The sequence below is a fragment of the Mobula hypostoma genome, chromosome 4 (genome assembly GCF_963921235.1).
Source record: "Mobula hypostoma chromosome 4, sMobHyp1.1, whole genome shotgun sequence".
In the NCBI taxonomy this organism is placed as follows: domain Eukaryota; kingdom Metazoa; phylum Chordata; class Chondrichthyes; order Myliobatiformes; family Myliobatidae; genus Mobula; species Mobula hypostoma.
In genome coordinates, this window is record NC_086100.1 from 136245992 (window position 1) to 136270578 (window position 24587).

The following is a 24587-nucleotide window of genomic DNA, read 5'->3' on the forward strand; positions in this document are numbered from 1 at the left end:
TATGGAAAGGAGATAAGAGGAGAGAAATTGTATATCTACCTTTAAAGCATCATGGGTCAGGTGCTTTCCTGGCATATATAACGAATAAACTCTTCTCAGGCTTCCAGCCTAGGTATAGGTATCTGTTTAACCAACATTTCATTGACAAACTCTACCACCTTCATCAGGGTTGATGCCTAGGCATATCTAGTCTGGTGGTATATATACCTGCATCGTGCGTCCCTCCTGATTGGTTCGTCCTCATCCAATCAGGTTTCTGCTGCCCCACCTTGTTTACAATCGAATTCCAATGAGACCCTCATCTTTGTAAAAATTCTTTTCCTCTAGTTTTATTTCAATGGCTTCCTTCGCCAGGGTGTCCCAAAAGCCATTGTTGCAGTAGTTTTGTGCCTTCAAAGTCTCTGCTATGGCCATTGCAAATACAATGTTCTGCTACTGCTGATTTCTCCAGGTAACCCAAACGGATACACCTCCTATGTTTCTTGATGTGGGTTTCCACTATGTGTCCCATCCGAACGCTGCTCCACATTCACGCGGAATCTTGTAAACGTCAGCTGTTCTGACTCCCAGATCATCTTCAACCGGCTTCGGCTGTGATTTGAGCTGTCTTACGGGTTTATGAATAGTATTAATCCAGTGTTTCTTCAGGATCCAGGCCATCATTTCAGAAACCATGGAAATATAGGGAAGACAGGTGGTCGTAACGGGTTCCTCCTTGGTGTTAGGGGTGTTAGGTTTCCTGGATTTTCCATTGAAAATCGGAGAAATAAAGCTAGAGAAGATGGTAGAGTTTGTCATCAAAACATCAGTTAAAATCGATACCTGTACCCGGCCAGAAGGAGGAGAAGAGTTTATTCATTAAAGCGCATTATAATTCTATTTAAATGCATTCATTTGTGTTTTATGAGAGAGATTGTTTTTAAAAAGAAGTCTCTCAAAATTTATTTCTTTAGGAGATTGTATCTAAGGTTTGTATTTTCATAGAATCATAGATTTAGAGCATTTTCATCACATCACTGAAGTTTCTTGGCTAGGATTGACCGGTATCAGCTCTACTTGCTGTGAAATTAAAACCAAACACTTGCCAATCAGAATCTCGAAGTAGTTTTTTCTGTTTTTCAATCCCTAGTCCTACCTTCACCATAAGTCAAATGTGTTATTGATCTGTTTGAAAAGGGGACATGGGCAAAAAGGGTACATTGAGCAAATCATTCTGCTTTAGATATGTTAAGGATGGACTGGCAAAACACAAATACGCACTTTGTCAGAATATCATAACCACAACCTGACAGGCACAGTGGCATCTCCTCTGTCTTGAGTCGGGCCGCCAGGCTCTCTCCAGCATTATTGCATGTTTTGGTATTATCAAAAATGTTGTTTTAAATGCTAATGCCGGAATAAGAGTGGCAACAATATTTTTCATATCCATGTTAACTTGGACATTTTGATCACAATGTTGATAAATATTGTTTTACAATCCTTAAGAGTATTTCATGCCACAGGGCACTTAAGAAAAGTTGGGATGGAAAAATCATAGTAATACTTGGAAGAAAATATTAACTTATGGTTCTCTGACGTAAATAGAAATTAGTTTTCAAAACAGGTCAAATTATGGAAAAATCAAAATCATGGAAAAATCACAACCTGGAAACTAGCCATGTTGTTTCATAATCCTTGTGGATTTTTATCTTTCTCATGAACAAATGGGTCTAGTCTCACTGATTTGTTACTTCTCAGTTTGTGGGCAGTAAATTAAGGACAATTAAGTGTTTGGCAGTATCAGTGATATCCTAATTTTTGGAGTGAATCGTTTTTAAAGAGTGTTCTCATTTCTTCAGAGTTTTTCTCTTGAATGTTGGCATAATTTCTGTTTCAAACAGATCCTGGTCCTGTCACGCTAGCCTTTCATACTTTTGAAGGAGGGGTAGAAATCAGTCAAGTTGATTATACGGGTGGAAAATATAAATGTATTTAGTAACTTAACTGAATTGTTGGTTAGGAAGCTACATTGATAGGAAAGGAGAAACTACATAATGTCAGGTGTAAATGTACACACAATATGCTAATGTAACAATTTTTACAGTGGAATGGGTACATCTACGCAAGACAGTATTTTCAAATATCGACATTCTATTTTGGATTATCAAATCATTAAGTCTTCATCCAACTTTTGTAGACAAGTGTTGGTACTTTTTCTATGTGTATTTCACAGTGATCATCTATGGGACTTTCAAATGATTCAGGTGATGCTCTTTGTCCATGCACTCTATAATGAACTTTAATATGTACAAAAATCTTCTATAGCATTTATCTCCAGTGTAACAACTGTACAATTGAATCATTTTAAGTTTTGTTCACTCAAAATATCCCTAAAAGGTGCCTGGATCAATTGAAGTTGAGATTTAGTTTTGAGTTAAAATATATCTGACTTTCTGAATAATAAGCAGTGAGTTAACAAATTTGTCTGCATAAATTAATTTGATCTTAAAATATGGATCCCAAGTAAATGGATTAGCAGTAGGGAATGTTAAAATTAGAGAACGCTAAAATAATTATTTGCCTATTCATTACTTTTTGGAAAATCATGATTCTTTATCTTTAAGAAACAATAGATCATGTTTTCACATTTGTTGTTTGATTATATTGTAATGAAATAAATTGATTGCCCAAGATATTTTTATCGTATGGAAATCTGCAGAACCACATCATTCATTTAAATTTGCCCCAGTTTGCTGCATTTACACTATAGAAGTCCTCATAAATATAGTTACAGCTTACAAAGAAATTAGACTGCTATCACTGTAGTTTTTAGAGCAAACAAAAGCTAATTTTCTTTCCTTATCTAAAATATAGCAAGAAATTGAGAATTTTAAGAAGGTGAAAGTCATCAGTAAAGAGCGTTTCGAATCTTTGGCTCCTGAGCCACCAATTGATGCAAACCAGGAGGTGCCTCCTGCACCACCAAAAGCCCATCAAGGTAAGACCAGAATAACCTGCAGAGAACAAAAATATAAATTGATTCATATATCTTTGTCTATGGGTGTATTGTTTTTGGGGTCAATGTTGAACACCAAATCAACAACAACGACAATGTAATTTGTCTTATGTCACCTTGAGTGTCCATTCATTTGGTTTCAAGAGCAACCAATTCAATCACTGTATAACATCAAATTTAAAAAATGATGACTCTGAAGATTCTTCCTTTAGTGCAGGAGTTCCCAACCTTTCTTATGGCATGGACCTCTACCGTTAACCAGGGGGATCCATGGACACCAGGTTGGGACCTACTGCCTAGGTAAAAAGCCTTGTGTCACGGAGTATTCCACCATTAGTCAGATGGTCATATTTAAAGAATCACAGCTAGTAACCAGTGGCTCAGATTACTCATCCCTCAGTACACACCATCCCACTGACATAACAGATCTATTAGTGCTGAGGGAAGATTTCAGAGTTGGTGAGAGCAATGCCAGGAAATAATCAAAATGGATTCCATGCCCTCTTGAAGCTTCATAACCTGAAGCACATTTTGGTGCTGTAATCTTCTGATGGGCATTAGCACCCTCCAGCCATTAGACAGTCCTCTTCTAAGAAATGGAAAGTCATAAAGGTGTAGGGCACATGGTAGGTGGATGAGTTTAATACCTACCAGCTGATAACTTGGCTGAATTATTAAGAATAGAGATTCCTATTGGAGTTGAAACAAGTGTTTATAAACCTAGTCAATGGAATAACCAAATGGAATATTTATCCTTGCTACGCAGTATTTGTGAAGACCACTAAGTGGAATAGATGAAATGCAAAATCTCAAGTACAATTTTAGCACTTCACAGGACCAAAAGTGCATCTACAGAGGGAATAGAGTGCACAAAAAAATCAGTACTTTGCTGCTACTGTGAGATCAAAATAGTGAATAGACATTCAATCACAAACAAGAGAAAATCTGAAGATGTTATAAATCTGAACAACACAAAATGCTGGAGGAACTCAACAGGCTAGGCAGCATCTGTGGGAAAGAGTACAGTCTAGGAAAAGTGTACAAATCCAAGCAACACACACAAAATACTGGAATCCGAGCAACACACACAAAATACTGGAATCCGAGCAACACACACAAGACACGCAGTCCTGCTGAGGGGTTTCGGCCCGAAACGTCAACTACTCTTCCGAGATGCTGCCTGGCCTGCAGAGTTCCTCCAGCATTTTGTGTGTTTTGAGTGAGCATAAATTAAATGTTTGTGTTAAAGTGTGTTTCAGAAACGTGACACTCCATTTCACAGTTTATTGATTGATTTGGCAAGGATGTAAATATATTGTGAAAAGATTCTTTGATCTATACACTTGGTGGACACTCTATTTGGTACACCTGTACACCTACTCATTAATGCAAATATCTAATCATCCAATCATGTGGCAACAACTAAAAGCATGCAGATATGGTCAGAAGGTTCAGTTATTCTTCGGACCAAACAACAAAATGGGAAAGAAGTGTGATCTAAATCAGCGGTCCCCAACCACCGGGCCGCGGACCAGTACCGGGCTGTAAAGCATGTGCTACCGGGCCGCGAGGAAACATTATGATTAGGCGATATGAGTCAGCTGCACCTTTCCTCATTCCCTGTCACGCCCACCGTTGAGCTTGAACGTATTGCGAGATCATTACGCACACGTCATCCGTGTCAGCGCGGGAAGGAGATCAACTCTTTGTGCTTGCAAATGACAACGGGCTGAAAAGTATGTTTGACATAACATCTCTGCCAACATTCTGGATCAAAGTCAAGGCTGAGTATCCTGAGATAGCCAGGAAAGCACTGAAAACGTCGCTTCCATTTCCAACATATCTCTGCAATGAATGCAATGAAAACTAAATTGCGGAATAGACTGGACATAAGGAACCCCCTTCGAGTATCGCTGTCTCCCATCACCCCTCGATAGGACCATCTTGTTGCAGGGAAACAAGCCCAGGGCTAGTCATAGTCATACTTCATTGATCCCGGGGGAAATTGGTTTTCGTTACAGTTGCACCATAAATAATAAATAGTAATAAAACCATAAATAGTTAAATAGTAATATGTAAATTATGCCAGGAAATAAGTCCAGGACCAGCCTATTGGCTCAGGGTGTCTGACCCTCCAAGGGAGGAGTTGTAAAGTTTGATGGCCACAGGCAGGAATGACTTCCTGTGACGCTCTGTGTTGCATCTCGGTGGAATGAGTCTCTGGCTGAATGTACTCCTGTGCCCAGCCAGTACATTATGTAGTGGATGGGAGACATTGTCCAAGACGGCATGCAACTTAGACAGCATCCTCTTTTCAGACACCACCATCAGAGAGTCCAGTTCCATCCCCACAACATCACTAGCCTTGCGAATGAGTTTGTTGATTCTGTTGGTGTCTCAATGCCACCAGTCTGTAGTCATTGAGGCTGCTGGGGCACGGCGTCTTCGGCACTGGGACGAGGCAGGATGTCTTCCACAGCACAGGAACCCTCCGGAGCCTCAGGCTCATGTTGAAGACATGGCGAAGTACTCCACGTAGCTGAGGGGCAGAGGCTTTGAGCACCCTGGTACTGACACCATCCGGTCCTGCAGCCTTGCTTGGGTTGAGACGTTTCAGCTGTCTTCTTACTTGTTCAGCTGTGAAGCCCACTGTGGTGGTTTCGTGTGGGGAAGGGGTATAGTCATGAGAGTAGGGTGGGGGACTGTGAGGAGGGGTAGGAGGGGAGAGTGGAATATGTGTTGGTTGGGGGCCGACAACAGATGACTCGTGGGGGATGGGCAGCACCACAATGTCAAATCTGTTAAAGAAACAGGAAGCCCAGGGCTCCCACTGACTCAGCAATATTGGTGTGTTGTAATGATTTTATATGTTCATACGGGGAAAATATGCGCTGTGTGTTTAATATCCAAACGTTACTTAAAATGTGATGATGCTATTGACTTATAAGTGACTTATATAACCATATAACAATTACAGCACGGAAACAGGCCATCTCTGCCCTTCTAGTCGGTGCTGAACGCTACTCTCACCTTGTCCCGCCGACATGCACTCAGCCCATAACCTTCCATTCCTTTCCTGACCATATACCTGTCCAATTTTTCTTTAAATGATAATATCGAACCTGCCTCTACCACTTCTACTGGAAGTTCATTCAACACTTATTTCAAGCTCCCCTGTCCTCCCCTGATAATTGACTTATCACTATATTCATGCGAGGAAAATATGCGCTGTGTGTTTAATATTAAGCTCAATAGATAAACCCATTTAGAAACGAAATTGAGTGTATTAGCCACTTATCACTTATATTCTGGTTGTGATTTACACTCCCCCCCCCCATACAGAATTGCCAAAAACGATTTGTAGAAAAAAATCGGCACGTACACGCATGCGCACTGGTGCCCACTCAAGGCTTCATGGTCATTGTAGTCTTTCTCAGGGTAAACCCAACGTATTTGACTGCTACTCTTGTCTGTTGGCAACCCTCAATACAATTTGAGTATTTAATACAGTGTTCATTATTATGAACGTTTAAAAAATTCAAATGATTTTGCACATTAAGTTAAAGTTTTCTTAAATAGGAGTGAAAGAAACAGATTCTCTTTTAATTTAGGATTTTCCATCTGCATGACTTGCTGGAATAATTTTGGTGCAGATTATTTACCCTTTATGTCTATGTTGAATCTTTTGAATATGATTTAAATAATTCCTCTCCTGGTTCCCAAATTTCTTATGGTAAATTACTGAAAAAACTGCTATCCTTTCTGACAGTGTTGTTCAAATTATAACAACTTGTTGCGTAAAATAACTTCTCTCAGCTGAGTATTTTGCTAGTTAATCTGAAATCAACTTTCTGTGATTAATGATCTTGCTTCCAGTATAAAAGATCTTTGCTGATTGTTATCAAAAGGAGTATCTTAAACATGTCTTTTAAATCTCCCCTTAATGTTCTGCTCAGATGAAGAAAATTTCTATTTTCTCCAGTCTTTCCACATTATCTTTCTCTAAGTCTCTTTGTTTACTAAATCATATTTTCTTAGATTATCAGTAATTTTAATAAAGCAAGCATAACTGTTTACCTACTGTGAGTCAATTTATGAATCCATGATTCTGGCCAAATTTTCTTCTTGTACTTTTTTTCCTCTTGATTTGACAGTGCAAACAGGACACTGCAGTCTTCAGCCAGCCTTCCAACATGATTTCCTGATGAACAGGCAAAACTACAAGTAGCATTTTGCATCCTTGCTGTGAATTCAGGGGCATTTACCCTTTTTATTAATGCAATTTAAAATTGAAGGCTAGTTCACTTTAGGCTTAATTTAAGAGTTTGACTATGCATTAAAACAAAGAAATTTAACAGACCCAAATCTTGACATGTCTTAGATTATGCTGAAGAATTAGCCAACAAGCTGTTTGGTGTTCCAGAGCCACCAGCTTCAAATCTCGCCCGCTCTCTGCCTACAACTGTACCAGAGTCACCAGTATGTTCTGCCAGGACACCCAGGACACCGCGTACACCTAGGCTACAAGATCCTAATAAAACTCCACGTTTTTATCCTGTTGTGAAAGAAGGACGGCCATTGGATATTGAGGTATAATAAATTTTAATCTTGTGTGAAAGGATAAAATATTTAAAATGTATTACATTTTTTACCTTATTATTATAATAATAATAATGCATCAGTTAGTCTTGCGAGACCATGGATCTGTGCCTGGAAAGTCTTCACTCTCCAGAGTATGGAAGACCTGCAGTTGCCCATGCTGCAAGTCTCCCCTCTCCACGACACCGATGTTGTCCAAGGGAAGGGCAAGGGCCAATACAGCTTGGCACCGGTGTCGTCGTAGAGCGCTGTGGTTAAGTGCCTTGCTCAAGGACACAACACGCTGCCTCAGCTCGGGCTCGAACTCGTGACCTTCAGATTGCTAGTCGAATGCCTTAACCACTTGGCCACGTACCTTATATTCTATTTGTATTTGCATGGTATGGTGAGGTCATCTTAATCAATTGGTTACTCAATTAAACTTAATACAAAAATACCAATTATGATTTTGGATTTTATTTGGATTTTTTGCTTTTATGCCAAGTACCTGATTTTTATTTAAATGCATAGACTTATCCAGCGGAAAACATTTCTTGATTAATATGTATTTCTACTGTTACTGAGAGTTGTGGAGTCGTGGGTCTAGACCAGAGTTAAGCAGTACCTCATTTTGAGGGGAATTTTCTTTCATTCTGCTTGCTTTAGATTTTCTCTCTGTCTTTTACCATCCACGTTTTTTCATTTTTGTCCTTTTTGGTAAGTATTTGCAAAATAATTTCAAATATTTTAAAAAATCATTTGTGAATGAGTTTTTCATTAAGCTCACAGAAAAAGGGTAACATGGTCAGTTTGAGTTGGCTTTATTATCACTGGCATTTGTAAGTGTCAATGTCATGAAATTAGCTGTTTTGCAGCAATTACTAGAAGATAGAGCAGTACAGTACAAGCCTTTGGCTCACAATGTTGTGCTGACCTCCGTAATGGTAGCAATGATAAGAAGGCATATCCTGGATATCAGAATAATAAGTGCATTTATACTGAAACATGTTTACTATAGGATATATTTTATTGCTTTACCATTGTATCCATTTGGCGCAATAATAATCTTGCATTACATGCCTATTTAACCTCATAATCTCTCTACCTCAAGCCCTTAATGACGTCACAGTGATTCGGCCCAAATACATGATGTGAATGTGTACACTGAGGGTTAACTACAATTTACTGAGGCAGAAACTAAGATATTGGTAGTATTTATCTCAAAGCTGATTGTTGTTACAGACACCAAGGAAACGAAAGACACGGCATAGTTCAAATCCTCCACTTGAATGCCATATTGGTTGGGTTATGGATTCTAAAGAACACAGACCACGGACGTCATCTGTTAGGTAAATGCTTTTGTTGATAGATTTAATAAATATCTTCATTTAAAATTGGTAGGTGCATAATATGATTGTAAAGCAATAGAAGTCTAAAGTATTTGTTAATGGCAGTCTTTTAGATTGATACTGTACTTTCAAATTTTGTGAAACTCAGTAATACTTTATTTAACAATGGCTGTTTTTTAGTGACAAATACAAAAGTTTACTGCTGCGTGTGTGGAAAATTTAGTCCTATGTTGTAAAAGTAATTATAAAAATTTGTAATTATTCTATCAATTGCAAAAGAAAATTCACTTGGCAGAATTTTTCTTTATTTTACCTGGAAATTTTTAAATTATCTTTAACCAACAATTGTAATTGTTATTTTTAAACATTTTTAATATAACAAGTGATTAACACAAAACAGAAATTTTATCACTTAATATAGGGGAAATATGAAAGAACTGGCTGCAGACATAGGAAAATATGGAGCTTTAGGCCCTGGCAGGCAAAGTGTGATTTCAATTTTAAGAGCTAAGCCTGTTGTAGTTCCATAATGTTTATTTTTTTAATTGAGGCAAATGATTTTGTGCTCTGTTCTGAATCTACTTTCCACTTAAATGTTCTGGGCTACCTTATATTTGTGACTATTTTCTAGTGAATTGCAGTGGAAAAAACACTGCTTCTCAGGAGCAGAAAGTGGAAAAATACTAATTAACGAGCCATATGAAACCGTGGGGAACACCAGTTTAAAAGAAAAAAGTGCATGCCTAATTTTGTTGCTTTTTTTTTGTTTAGTAGCTCAAATGCCAGTCCTTCAGAAGGCACACCATTTGTTGGAAGTTATGGCTGCACACCCAACTCACTGCCTAAGTTCCAGCATCCATCACATGAGCTTTTGAGAGAGAATGGCTTCACCCAACAAGTTTACCATAAGTATCGTCGGAGATGTTTAAATGGTGAGCGTGCTTCCTTTATTTTCAAATGATAGTTAAATATTAGAGACTTGGGAAGAAAGGAAGTTATTTGGCAAATAGAGCAATTGCTGTTAATGCAAGTGCATATGATTTTTTTTCCTTTTTTGGGTAACTTTGATATTAATCTTACCTAGGAAATGAACTTCTGCTGTACAACTGAAAAATATAAATGTATTGTCATTTTGATTTGTATTATCAGGGGAATTTTGAGTGGTGACACAAATAAACTTGTTTTCTAACCCCCCACTGCTTTTTTGAGAATGGGTCAGTTGGGGTCTTGTTGCTCTATACGTCCTTTGCTGATTTAGAAATTCAGTGTTTCACACACTTGAAAGTAAATGAAGGATCAGATGGATATTTTTATGGCTAATGTGATTGTATAATTCAGAATTTGTGAAGTTATTGAGTTTTGACAGTTCACAATTCTACTGTCATGGTTTAAAGAAATCATTGCACATGGTGTGTATCACTGTTCGATAAATATTTTACGCACCAGTGTGTATTCATTTTCTCAAACACAAATACCTACTGCCTGCCTTCATTCTTCCACTATCCTCCTCTTCATCCCTTGCATCTTATGTTCTCCATCATGAGTTTTCGCAAAATTATACAGTGCGAGAAGTGGTTCTTAAGCCTAACTTGTCTTTGTCAACTAAAGTGTTTACCTTTGTAAGTCCCATTTGACTGTGTTAGATCCATATTTCCAATTCATATACTTATCTAAATGTATTTTAAACATTATAATTGTACCCTCCTCTACCACTTACTCCAGCGGCTCTTTCTATGTACCCAGTGCTCTACATGGAAAAATTTATCCATTAGGGCCTCCTTCTCATCTTAAACCTATGCCCCCTAGTTTCAGACTGCCCTAGCCTGGGAAAATTCTGTGACTGTCTGCTTCTTTGCTTGGCATGATCTTATAAGCCTGTTAGGTAACCCCATCAACTGCCTTCGCTCAGGGAAAACATTCCCAGACTAGCAGTCAGTTTTGCCTTCCTATGCTTTCCACTGCCTACAAGGCACACATCAAGATGGTGAGAAATACTCTTGACTGGATAAGGGCAGATCCGATTAATATCAAAGTTTGCTGCCATCCACCATCCAGTCCATTTGATGGGTACCTGTATAACGCATGAAGTGAACATAGAACATAGCAGTACAGATCAGTACAGGCTGTTCAGCCCCCAATGTTGTGCTGACCTTTATACCTACCCCACGATAAAAATAACCCGTCCCTCCTACGTAGCCTGTAATCTTTCATTTTTCTTTCATCTATTAATGTCTCTAATGTATCAGCTTCTAATGCCACCCCTGACAGTACATTCTAGGCACTTGTGTTTTTTTTAAACTACCTCTGACAACTCCCCAAAATATTCCTCAATATACTGTACTTTAAAAGCATGTCCTCTGCTGTTGGCCACTGCCATCTTTGGAAAAAGGCGTGTATGCTGCCCAGTCCATCACGAGTAAAGCCCTCCCCACTATTGAACACATCTACATAGAGCGCTGTTGCAGGATTTTTAGCATCCATCGTCAATGTCACCACCTCCTCCACCATCCAGGCCGTGCTCTCTCTTCGCTGCTGCCATCAGCAAGGAAGTACAGGAGCTTTGGACCTATACCATCATGCTCTTGAACCAGGAGATAACTTAAACTCATCTCAACACTGAACTGATTCCACAACCTGTGGACTTACTTTCAAGGACTCTATAACTTGTGTTCTCACTGTCTGTCTATTATTTATATCTCACTTTTTTCTTTTTCATTCAGTACTGTGCAAAAGTCTTGGGTACATATATATAGCTAGTTGCCTCAGACTTTCTGCACAGTTCTGTAGTATTTGTATGTATTGCACTGTACTACACTGCCACAAAAAAAATTCATGATGTATGTGAGTGATAATAAACCTGATTCTGACATGAGTCTCTGTTGTGGACTATGAATGGGAGGGGGAGAGTGTGGGAAGCACTAGAGAGACCTCTAATAATCAGTAAACTAATTGCTTGGAATCAAATGACCTTGCCTGGTGTGTGTCTGCATCCCCGCTGTCCCCCACCCTGACACTCCTTCTCTGTCATCTTTTCTACAGTACTGCATTAGCACAATTTGTTTTCTTCTGCACATTGGTTGTTTGTGTGCAATTTTTCATTGATTCTGTCGTTTGTATTTAATGTGAATGCCTGCAAGAAAATGACTCCCAGAGTGGTATCTAGTGACATGTATGTACTTTGATAATAAATTTACTTCGAACCTTGGGCTTAGTTTTCTAGATCCCAAAAAAATGGTTGTCTTCTGAATCCAAGCAATATCAGATAAAATAAGACTGAAAATGGCAAAATAAGTATTCTATTAGCTTCTCCATAATTCAGTCAAATGTTTAAAAAAAAGAACGTGGCTCTGCATTTGATGTTACGGTTGAACTTGGGCATTTTTCTAGGTTATTTCAGAATGTTATTAAAATGATACAAGTTTCATTGCATCTTCCTTGTTTTTCAGAGAGGAAGCGATTAGGAATTGGGCAGTCCCAGGAAATGAACACGCTATTCCGTTTCTGGTCCTTTTTCCTCAGAGATCACTTCAACAGGAAAATGTATGAAGAATTTAAGCAGCTGTCTCTTGAGGATGCAAAAGACAATTACAGGTATAATAATTAATAGTTGCAAATTCAGTCTGGAGTAAGGAGCAGCAATTCTTCCTGATTCAATTCAAAATGAAGGTTTTAATCCTTCCATCACAACAATTTGGAGTTATATGGTACATTTAATGGACTGATTCACTGGTTTAGTTTACAGCAGAGTCTAACACCAAAATCAGATCCGAGAAGGGGATAAATTGCACTGAAAGTTTAGAATTCAGTAAAGACCAAAGGAGCAGAATTAAGCCATTTAGCCCATGGAGTCTGCTCTGCCATTTCATCTTGGTAGATTTATTATCCCTCTCAACTTCATTCTTCTTCTTTCTCCCCAGAAACTTTCTCCTGACTAATAAAGAAACTGCTCTTTAAATATACCCAATTTACTTGGCACCTATTCATCTGTGGCAGTGAATTCCACAAATTCACCCTCTGGCTAAAGAAATTCCTCCTCATCTCCATTCTAAATGGACATCGTTCTATTCTGAGGCTGTGCTCTCTGGACCTAGACTTTCCTACTATAGGAAACATCCCCTCCACATCCACTTTGTCCAGGCCTTTCAATGAGATCTCTCTTCTCTCTCCTCCTTCCTGCATGCCCCCCCCCCACCATTTCATCTACTTTCCAATGACTACAGGCCCAGAGCCATCAAATGCTCCTTGCATGTTAACCCTTTCAGTCCCAGAGTAAGTCTTGTGAACCTCCTCTGGACTCTCTCCAATGCCAGCACATCTTTTCTTAGATGAGGGGCCCAAAACTGCTTCCAATACTCCAAGTGCTGTCTGACCAACATTATATCGTTGCTTTTATATTCTAGTCCTCTCGAAATGAATGCAAGCATTGCATTTGCCATCCTTACCTGACACAACCTGCTAGGATCCTGCAGGAAGATTCCCTTTGCACATCTTTTTTTTTCCTCCATTTAGAAAATAGTCTATACTTTTATTTCTTCTGCCAAAGTGCATGATCATAGACTTCACTACATTGTATAGCATCTGCCACTTCATTGCCCGATCCTCCCAATCTGCCTGGGTTCTTCTGCAGACTCTTTGCTTCCTCAACACTACCCACCCCTCCACCTATGTTCATATAATCCATAAACTTGGCTTCAAAGTCATCTATTCCATCGTCCAAATCATTGACATCTGACTTGAAAATAAACAATCCGAACTCCAACCCCTGCGAAACATCACTAGTCTCTGGCGGCCAACCACAAAGCCCATATTTATTCCCATGGCTCCCCTTTACTTATAAAAGGGAATCATGGGACCTAAGTATGAGCATAAGCTTTCAGGGAGCATAAAGCCTGACTATAAAACTTCATAGATGTGTGAAGAAAAAGAAATTAATGAAGACTTGACCTCTTGGAGTCTGAAACAGAAATTTATGATAGGGAGCATGTAAGTGGCAGATAAATTGAATACATTACAAAACAGGATACAAATAACCTCCCAATAAGAATTGGGGAACGTAAGGTTTAGTGAAATGGAGGGACTGAGGGTGAGTGGGGAATTAGGAGTTAAGGAAATTGATAGGATTGAAAACTGATCAGTCCGTAGAGGAAGAATACTAATAAAAACAGCAGTATACACCGTGGATGCATTGGTGGTCATTTTCCAGTGTTCTTTGGACTGGATTAGTTCTTGTGGATTGTAGGGTAAATACTGTAACCTCATAATTTGGTGGGGGGTGAGCAGAAAGCCTGGAAATTCAGACATTGATAGTGGAGAATGCTAGAGTCGTCTACTAATTGTGTATCAGTGTTTGCGGCCGTGACAAGATTGATCAGTCAGATCTTGACAAATTTATTGGAAACTTTGGGATATGTAAGTAAAATTGAATATTGTGTATTGGAGTTTCAGAAGATTTTTGACAAGGTCTCATACAATATTGGGGAGCCAAGCTACAGCACATGAAAGTAATGGATGGAAAACTGGTTGTATATTGTGTGTGTGTGTGTGTGTGATAAACAAAGAATAAATGCCAATCAATATTCTCTGCAACTCCAGCCTTGAACTCCAGGCCGGGTCTTTATGTGCTGCTATTGTGACTCCCGTCTCCCCTTCCCCCACCACCACTCTGCAACTCCGTCTCCCTCAGATCCCACCGTCAGCTCCTGGGCCCTCAGAGGCTCCATCTTCCTCTCACCCCAACCCTCCCCTCTCCACTGACACCCCCAGCCTCCTCCCTCCCCCCTCTGATCCGAGCTCTCAAGATTCCAGCCTTGAACTCCAGGCCCGGTCTTTATGTGCTGCTATTGTGACTCCTGTCTCCCCTTCCCCCACCAATACTCTGCAATCCCATCTCCTTCAGATCCCATCGTCAGCTCCTGGGTCCTCAGAGGCTCCATCTTCCTCTCACCCCAACCCTCTCCTCTCCATTGACACTCCTAGCCTCCACCCTCCCCCCTCTGATCCCAGCTCTCATCCGTGCCGGGTCTTTACCATCCCCTCCGACCTTCAACTGTCGGAGGCAGAGCGCTCTGTCCTCAGTAAGGGCCTCACCTTTGTCCCCCTTTGCCCACACCTCAGCAAGTTCCGTGTTCGCCATGATGCGGAACTTTTCTTCCGCCGTCTCCGTCACCGAGCCTACTTCTTCGGCAAGGACTCTTCCACCCCCACCGATGACCCCTTCTCCCGTCTTCAACCCTCCTCTTCTTCATGGACACCCCGCCCTGGTCTTCTGCCTGCTCTGGATCTCTTTATCGCTAACTGCCGACGGGACATCAACCGTCTCGACTTCACCGCACCTTGTCCCCATTCCAACCTCACTCCTTCGGAACACTCTGCTCTCCACTCCCTCCGCACTAATCCTAACCTTATTATTAAACCCGCCGATAAGGGGGGTGCTGTTGTAGTCTGGCATACTGACCTCTACCTTGCCGAGGCACAGCGACAACTCGCGGATGCCTCCTCTTATTTACCCCTCGATCATGACCCCACTAAGGAGCACCAGGCCATTGTCTCCCACACCATCACCGACTTTATCCGCTCAGGGGATCTCCCATCCACTGCTACCAACCTTATAGTTCCTACACCTCGCATTTCCTGTTTCTACCTCCTACCCAAGATCCACAAACCTGCCTGTCCTGGCCGACCTATTGTCTCAGCTTGCTCCTGCCCCACCGAACTTGTTTCTGCATACCTCGACACGGTTTTATCCCCGCTTGTTCAATCCCTTCCTACCTATGTTCGTGACACTTCTCACGCTCTTAAACTTTTCAATGATTTTAAGTTCCCTGGCCCCCACCGCTTTATTTTCACCATGGATGTCCAGTCCCTATATACTTCCATCCCCCATCAGGAAGGTCTCAAAGCTCTACGCTTCTTTTTGGATTCCAGACCTAATCAGTTCCCCTCTACCACCACTCTGCTCCGTCTAGTGGAATTAGTCCTTACTCTTAATAATTTCTCCTTTGGCTCCTCCCACTTCCTCCAAACTAAAGGTGTAGCTATGGGCACCCGTATGGGTCCTAGCTATGCCTGCCTTTTTGTGGGCTTTGTGGAACAATTTATGTTCCGTGCCTATCCTGGTATCTGTCCCCCACTTTTCCTTCGCTACATCGACGACTGCATTGGCGCTGCTTCCTGCACGCATGCAGAACTCGTTAACTTTATTAACTTTGCCTCCAACTTTCACCCTGCCCTCAAGTTTACCTGGTCCATTTCCGACACCTCCTTCCCCTTTCCAGATCTTTCTGTCTCTGTCTCTGTCTCTGTCTCTGTCTCTGGAGACAGTTTATCCACTGATGTCTACTATAAGCCTACTGACTCTCACAGCTATCTGGACTATTCTTCTTCTCACCCTGTCTCTTGCAAAAACGCCATCCCCTTCTCGCTATTCCTCCGTCTCTGCTGCATCTGCTCTCAGGATGAGGCTTTTCATTCTAGGACGAGGGAGATGTCGTCCTTTTTTAAAGAAAGGGGCTTCCTTTCATCCACTATCAACTCTGCTCTTAAACGCATCTCCTCCATTTCACGTACATCTGCTCTCACTCCATCCTCCCGCCACCCCACTAGGAATAGGGTTCCCCTGGTCCTCACCTACCACCCCACCAGCCTCCAGGTCCAACATATTATTCTCCGTAACTTCCGCCACCTCCAACGGGATCCTACCACTAAGCACATCTTTCCCTCCCCCCCCCCCGCATTCCGCAGGGATCGCTCCCTACGCAACTCCCTTGTCCATTCATCCCCCCCATCCCTCCCCACTGATCTCCCTCCTGGCACTTATCCGTGTAAGCGGAACAAGTGCTACACATGCCCTTACACTTCCTCCCTTACCACCATTCAGGGCCCCAAACAGTCCTTCCAGGTGAGGCAACACTTCACCTGTGAGTCGGCTGGGGTGATATACTGCGTCCGGTGCTCCCGATGTGGCCTTTTATATATTGGCGAGACCTGACGCAGACTGGGAGACCGCCTTGCTGAACACCTACGCTCTGTCTGCCAGAGAAAGCGGGATCTCCCAGTGGCCACACATTTTAATTCCACATCCCATTCCCATTCTGACATGTCTATCCACGGCCTCCTCTACTGTAACGATGAAGCCACACTCAAGTTGGAGGAACAACACCTTATATTCCGTCTGGGTAGCCTCCAACCTGATGGCATGAACATCGACTTCTCTAACTTCCGCTAATGCCCCACCTCCCCTCGTACCCCATCTGTTACTTACTTTTATGCACACACTCTTTCTCTCACTCTCCTTTTTCTCCCTCTGTCCCTCTGATTATACCCCTTGCCCATCCTCTGGGTCTCCCCCCACCCCCCCCCCGTCTTCCCGTCTTTCTTCCTGGACCTCCTGTCCCATGATCCTCTCGTATCCCTTTTGCCTATCACCTGTCCAGCTCTTGGCTCCATCCCTCCCCCTCCTGTCTTCTCCTATCATTTTGGATCTCCCTCTCCCCCTCCAACTTTCAAATCCCTTACTCACTCTTCCTTCAGTTAGTCCTGACGAAGGGTCTCGGCCTGAAATGTCGACTGCACCTCTTCCTAGAGATGCTGCCTGGCCTGCTGCGTTCACCAGCAACTTTTATGTGTGTTGCTTGAATTTCCAGCATCTGCAGAATTCCTGTTGTTTGCAATATTCCCTTTGTTTATTTGCATCGCCATGCCGCTTAATTGGGGCGGGAGACTGTGAATGAACAGTTTCTAACTAGCATCTGACACATTCACTTGTGTGGCTGTTGGACACTACACCATGCTTAGAGCAGTTTTTAAGTAGCATTAGTTGTGTGTTTATGTTCAAAATGCAGCGATTTTTGTCACTGACACTAGTTAGTGAGAAATGAACGGTAAGACAATTGAGAACTGTTTTGCTCACTGTGGTTTCATGCATTCAGGCTTGGAGAAGCCAGAAATGTCTGGGAGTCAAAATGATACTATTTCACTACTTCAAGTTGGGAACCATTTTTAAAAAATTTGAAGTTGTCAGCAATCATGTTGAATGTTATAATAACAATGAAGATTTGAAAGCTGCAATTGTTGAAAATTAAGGCCTTTCATTATCTATTCTAGGTCACTTATATCAAAAGAACATGGCAGCCTAATTCCTCTATATATAACTGCAGGAAACTAACAGTTTTGTAGTACTGTAGTAGTTTAATAGTATTCTAATTTGTTTTATATTTCATTTAAATACATGATTTTTATTTAGTTAAAAACATGATTTGTTATTTAGTTTGTCTTTTTATACCTTTGTAACTCTTTCCATAAGACTTCGGATAATTGGGTCAGCCACTAAACTGGACCAAAATGTACTGATTCCAGTGTGTCTTAATTAACTGGAATCCACTGTACTTCCAAATTTGCAATAACAGGCTGATTATGAGTGTGAGCTGTGAGAAGAGCTGTGTGATTTGGAAAGGTTTACTGAGTGGGTAAATGCATGGTCAATAATGATGTATTCTGGTTAAATGTAAGGCCATCCACTTTGCTGGCAAAAATTAAAGCCAATTATTATCTGGGCAGTAAGTTAGGAGTTGGAGGGGTGAAACAAGTCCTTTGTTCCTCAGTCAGTGAGAATAAGTATGTCGGTGCAGCAGGTGAGTGAGAGGCAAATGGTGTGATGATCAGTACAGGAACATTTGTATAGGGCCTTGGTGTCCATGCCTTGCGCATTGTATGCAGTTGTGATCTCTTTATTTAGATAAGGATGTTCTTGCTATGGAGAAGCTTCACCAGACTAATTCCTAGAATGGCAGGATTGACATTGAAGAGAAATTGAGACAGTTTGCTGTAGTTTAGAAGAATGAGAGCTGACCTCTTTGAATCAGTGACAGGGTACTGATTGTGGATGGTCGGCACTTGTAGTATTGAATGGTGAAGCAGGCTCAAAAAGCCCACTTTTGCTCCTATGTTGATATGTTTCTATATAGCCATATAACTTTTAACTTGCATGCATTGTCTGCTTCCTTCCAATTCATCACTTGGAAAGTGGTTAGGGATATCCTGCAGTCATGGAAAAATATATATGGAAGTCTGTTTGTCTTTATAGATAATAAAGCAGGTTCATACTCAGCTGGATGTGGAGGAGATCTATGTGAATTTATAATAGTTTCTCCTCCAGTTCTTGGGGATATAACTTTTGTAAGACCAAGTAATGATTGTGGGAAAAATTCAAATAGTTGTGTGGAGAAATTACGAAATTTCACTGGACTAGGCTAATGGAGTTGAAGAAATTTACTGCTTTAGTGCAAGTGGTATGTTAAAGTTACTAGCTGGGAAACCTAAATCCAGTGCATTGTTCAAACCTAAATACTCCAGGCATCACAGATACTATCAGGAGATTTCTGTTGCACTGGCAATGTATTTCGTTTACCCATGCGGTTTTCATTCGGTGGGTTGTCACTATGTCATATAGACTCAAAATATGCAATTGCAAGTTTTGTTTGCTTTCTGGAGTTTGATCTTTTCAAAGAGTTCTGTCCAAATTAATGCAATGCCTTTCATTGTCCATGCTGTTTAAATTCTAACTTGCAAACATTTGCAATGTTCAACCTGTTTATCTACAGTGATGTTCTTTTTCCAGGTATGGTTTGGAGTGCCTGTTTAGATTCTACAGCTATGGTCTAGAGAAAAGATTCCGATATGACATATTCAAAGACTTCCAGGAAGAAACAATAAAAGACTATGAAGCAGGTAACCTATGTCCTAAAGAAATAAGCTTACAAATAAGCCAAAAGTAAACAAATTTACAGGATCTATGGATATACTCAATGAAAATATTGTGTTTAGAAACTATTTCATATTGTTATGGAAGTAAAAATGTGAAGCCTATAACTTCAGTATTTCTTTTAAAAGGTGCATTCTAATAAATAATATAACCTTGGGTATTAATATTCTGGTTTTTGGATGTCTTTGATTTAGGTCAGCTTTATGGATTGGAAAAATTCTGGGCTTTTCTCAAGTACACACAAACTAAGCATTTACCAATTGACCACAAACTGCAAGAGTACCTTAGCAATTTCAAGCGGCTTGAGGACTTCAGAGTTGATGTGAGTTTTCTGGTATTTTCTTTGTTACGTGGTTATTAGAGAAAGAAATTTGGCAGCTGTTGAATAATTTTAAAAATGCCCACTTTTGATTGTAAATTAATGTATTCATTTCTCCCATCATATAGTATCTACCCCCCTCAATTCCACATTGATTCCATGGGCTGCTAGTGTACACCCATAGTGTACACTCAATACCTCGATTGATATCTTGGGCCCCTCCTTACCCAAGGCTTACCAGCAGATTAATAGCAAAGATATAGCAGCCTTGCATGCAAATATCTCATCTCTTCTCTTCTCTACACCCCCCGGCCCACCAAACAACCAAATCTGTGTAAACTTCATATCCTTGTTCAGTCATTTTGCTTGGTTTTGCTTAAAGGCAAGCATGCTGTTGACAAATTTGTTTCTAGTAAGTTAATTATCACTTACTATCTTATCAGAGTCTGGTTGATATTTATCCACAACTTTGAATTTTCCCCTAAGATTCTTTGTGACTCCAGCGCTTTAATACAGTCTGATCTATTTAAATGGGTTGACTGCTTGCTAGATAATGTATTCAGCTGAAATGTGCTCTTTAATTTTCTGCTTTTCAGGGTATAGTTAATTCTGCTTCCAACTTGTTAATGACATTGCTGTTTATTTCTTAGCCTCCATTTGGTGATGAGGTTGGTCGAAAGCGACGTTCTTCTGGAACTGATGAGAGTGGTCGCAGAAGACATCTATCAAACTCTTCAAGTAAATCAGTAAATGCTGCTAAGCCTTTACTCACCAGTCAGCCTCAGGTCTCAACAAACCCTTCCAAGTGGGATGCATCTTCTGGGAAATCTGAGAATGGGAGCCAGAGTACTGCTGCCATGACTACCACTAATCTTGAAATGCCTGAGAAATAGACTTTCTGTGTCACATCTCCCTGCTTGTACAAATCACATCAGTATTTTAAGCTCAAGGACCTTGTTCAGTTTTTTCAGACTGCCTCAATGAAAAAAAACTTGAAAATATTCATTTTACTTTCAGTTTTGGGGGGTGGGGAAACCGACTAAGTCCGTTTTTTTTTGAGCTTTCAGCAAGCTGTTTTGAGGGAGGGGAGCCCGTTCTCAAAATTTGTTACTCCTCTCATTTTTGATTTCCAAGATGACCTTGAGCTACTGTTTACAGAAACGCATTCCTGCAAATATGCAAAAATTACACATTTGAATTTTGGGATGCCTTACATTTCAATGAGGATTTCTCATACTTCTTAAAGAAGAAAATTTTATTTTTTAGTCCATTACCATAGTGCTTTTGCAGCCAGTTCCTCCTATAATTATTATTAATTATATATGCCTATATCAAAGTACAAATTTATTGCTGGGATGTATACAATTGAACTTAGGTAGATAGAAAAAAACACTCTGGAAATTAAGCTTGCATCCAAGATGATATGACCAGGGCTGCAACATAATTTAATAACTTAATTAACAGTGTTGAAAATGGTTGTGCATCATCCTGGATGCAGTGTGTTCTAGTTTTGAAGCAGTTGGTTACATAGTTATTGACAATTTAGCGGAGATTGTTACAAATGATTCATATAGACAGAATTGTTTGGGCTTGAATGAAAGCAGCACTAAGGAATATGCGGCTTTTTAAAAATGGTCTTTGAATCACTAATATCTTGCACTGCTTAAAATACCTACTGCATCTTGATACGCAGGTCAAGATAAAATTGCAGATTCTCATTTCAGGAGGTACTATGTGGCGTGGGAGAGGTGGTGTGGTTTTGTTTCATCACTTTATGCTTATAGTGTGCTTTCAGTGAAGCACTACAATTGATTTGTAATTTTCTAATCCTATTCTATTGTTGTAAAATGTTCAAATTTTTGTGGAAAATTTACAAAAAACAAGTGCTCATTTACTGAAGTGATTTTGTTTAATTTTGCTCTTAAGAATTATTAAGACAGTGTCATTATTTTAAATTATACTTAGCAAGATGGTTGTGGGCTGCTGGTTTGTTTTGAAAGGTATTCACGTCTGTGAAAATTACTGGAAAATCTTCAAAATCTGACACATGTATTTTAAATGTACGCTATTAGGAATAGTTTCCTAATGCATCCAGTGAAAACAATCTATTGGTCTTCCTATCTGTTCAAACTTGAATATAGGAAAATCTGAGCAGTACTTTGATTTACTGCTGGTAATCAGAGGGCTAGAATGAACAGTAGCAGTGTGGAATCCACATAATTACCATTTATAAATATGCTACAGCTGTACATGTTTTAATTTACTGAAATAACACACACATACCTTAATGTATAATCTAGGCTTAAACCCAGCTGAATGGAGTAATTGTAAAATACTTAGGTGAAAGATTGTATATACCATTCAAAGTAATCAGTTTAGAATATTTACCTAATTTTTTCATCTAATGAAATAAGTGTGCACATCTAGCATTAGCGTGTGTAATTGTGGCAATCTTCCCAACTTTTATAAAAATGCATATAAAAACAAACAAAATGAATCAGAAAATATAACTGGTTGCACTGTGATTCTTTGGAGATTTGTTTCAATGAGGAAACTTGGCAATGCCTAAGTTTTGCCAATGAAAACATGGCTAAGTTTTAAAAATGTAAAATGCATATACCACTTTCCTTTGAATGTATTGCTTTCACATTTTATTGTTTTAACATCCCTGCCCCTTTTTAAAATCTTGCCTTTTGAATTAAAAGCTACAGCAAGTGATTTTTTTTGTGTGTGCCAAAGCTCCTCAAGCCAGACGCTGGTGGGTGGAAAATGTAACTGTGCCTTGGTTTCTGATTTTTGCCTTCTGATGAGGAATTATCTGTGTTTTACTGCTGTACTAACGAAATTAGCATGTTGAGTTTCTATAACCCTTTTGCCTTCCTAGTCACTGTTGCAGTCAGGTAAATGAACAGCAACACACTATGAATGGTATGTATTCACAGAAATCTCAACACTTTCATAAGTGGCCATCTTTCATAAGTCTACAGGTTTGGGTAACAATCAGGTTTAATTGATGTGTGTATTTTTTTTAAATTTCCTGACATCACATTAACTATGTCATTCTACATTTATGTGTGAAGACTTGAAGTGAAAATGCATGCAGTATGGCAAAAATATTCTGGATCTTTTAATAGTTTTGATTTAGCTCACGGAGAACAAATATATCAAATAAGTATGTAGCACATTAAGCGATTAACCTAACAACTTGCTACATTTTACATATATTAGAGCATCACTTGTACATATAACAAATGACTTGAACATGTATATACAAATCTTTACCTGCTGTTTTTGTGTAATTCATTTTATTGTTTTAAGAATTTATAAAATTTACAATGTCAATCATATCTAAATGCACAAATCTAGTGCACAATTTTTTTTAAACTGCAAGTTTTATTTTGATTAGGGTAAATTCTCTATAATAGTCTTCAATACATTACAGAAGAATTAATTGCTTTTTGGAAGAGGATCTCATCTGCACCACTGCTCTTGTTTCTAATGTCAAAGCTATTGAGTTATGGTGTATTTTATAAGAGTTTTACAGTTTGTATATGCCCTTAGAAGCTGTGTTGTTGATTAACTGTTCAAAATGGGTGGATTTAAGGTAAATTGACCAAGAACAGGGTAAAACCAGACGTTTCCAAATTCCTAGGGTCAGAAACTTCAAACAGTATAAGTCAATGCACAGAAAAGACTGAGTTAACCGCTTAAAGATGAAAGTGGTAATGGACTTTTGGATTACCCCTAACTTTGTAGACTACTTTTGTCCTTTTATGGACATAGACCCAATCCATCTAACCAGAATTTTTTCCCTTTTCATTTTTTTTAAATATTTAAGGATATTAGTTGCACATTGAATCTTTCAGAAAAATTTTCTTACAGCTCAGTTGGAACCATTGCATCAACATTTAAAATGGGTACAGCACAATTTCAAAAAAAAAAGCATTATTTCCAATTACCAAAGCCTGAATGCATATTTCAGTGTATGGCTAAAACCATATTTTCTTTTTGTTGGCAATAAGAGGAAAATATGCCAGTATTTCACTCTTGCCCTAGCTGGAAATGGCCTAAAATTTGGAATTTCAGTCCTGAACAAAAACCTTCATAATCCACCCCACCCCAGGTTGAGGCTTAGTAGTAGCTGCCACTGACAGAAATCCAACTGGGCCAGCACCATTAAGTACAATCTGTTATTTTATAATGAATAATTCGTCCAATTCTCTAAATATCTCAGTGGTCTGGAGAAGTGTAATGGGGTGCTCAGAATGTAGCTTAGCTTCAACTGCCACACTAAACTCTCAAGATACAAGTCCATTTAATGAGCATCCACCATGATAATGTAAATGTGTTACCTTTCAAATGAGGCAACAGTCCATTTGGGTCATGAGTATTTCTATCTGCAAAATCCCAGGACATATAGGAGTTAGTTCACTGTATTCTCTGCAGCCATTTAAGATGGTGCATCATCACTTCTACAAAGTAACAAAGGTAGGGGTTCCCAACCTGGGGTCCATGGACCCCTCGGTTAATGGTAAGGCTCCATGGCATACAGAAGGTTGGGAACCCCTGAACTAAGGAATCTTGGGA

General features: G+C 39.8%; 1 protein-coding gene across 7 annotated transcripts in view; it reads left to right on the top strand.

The window, feature by feature from the left end:
• LOC134345622 (la-related protein 1B-like) overlaps nucleotides 1–23309 on the top strand; it is a 61461-nt gene extending 38152 nt beyond the window's left edge. For 4 of the 7 annotated variants that reach the window (XM_063046571.1, XM_063046572.1, XM_063046573.1 and 1 more), the window contains exons 13-20: nucleotides 2854–2977; nucleotides 7377–7585; nucleotides 8816–8922; nucleotides 9694–9854; nucleotides 12369–12513; nucleotides 19538–19647; nucleotides 19876–20003; nucleotides 20651–23307. In XM_063046571.1, coding sequence (XP_062902641.1) covers nucleotides 2854–2977; nucleotides 7377–7585; nucleotides 8816–8922; nucleotides 9694–9854; nucleotides 12369–12513; nucleotides 19538–19647; nucleotides 19876–20003; nucleotides 20651–20893 — 1227 coding nt within the window. In that variant the 3' untranslated portion in view covers nucleotides 20894–23307. Of the gene's footprint in view, nucleotides 1–2853; nucleotides 2978–7376; nucleotides 7586–8815; nucleotides 8923–9693; nucleotides 9855–12368; nucleotides 12514–19537; nucleotides 19648–19875; nucleotides 20004–20650 lie in introns of all 7 variants that reach the window. The other 3 variants (XM_063046569.1, XM_063046574.1, XM_063046570.1) reach the window with 2 other exon arrangements.
• The last annotated feature ends 1278 nt before the right edge of the window (nucleotides 23310–24587 follow it).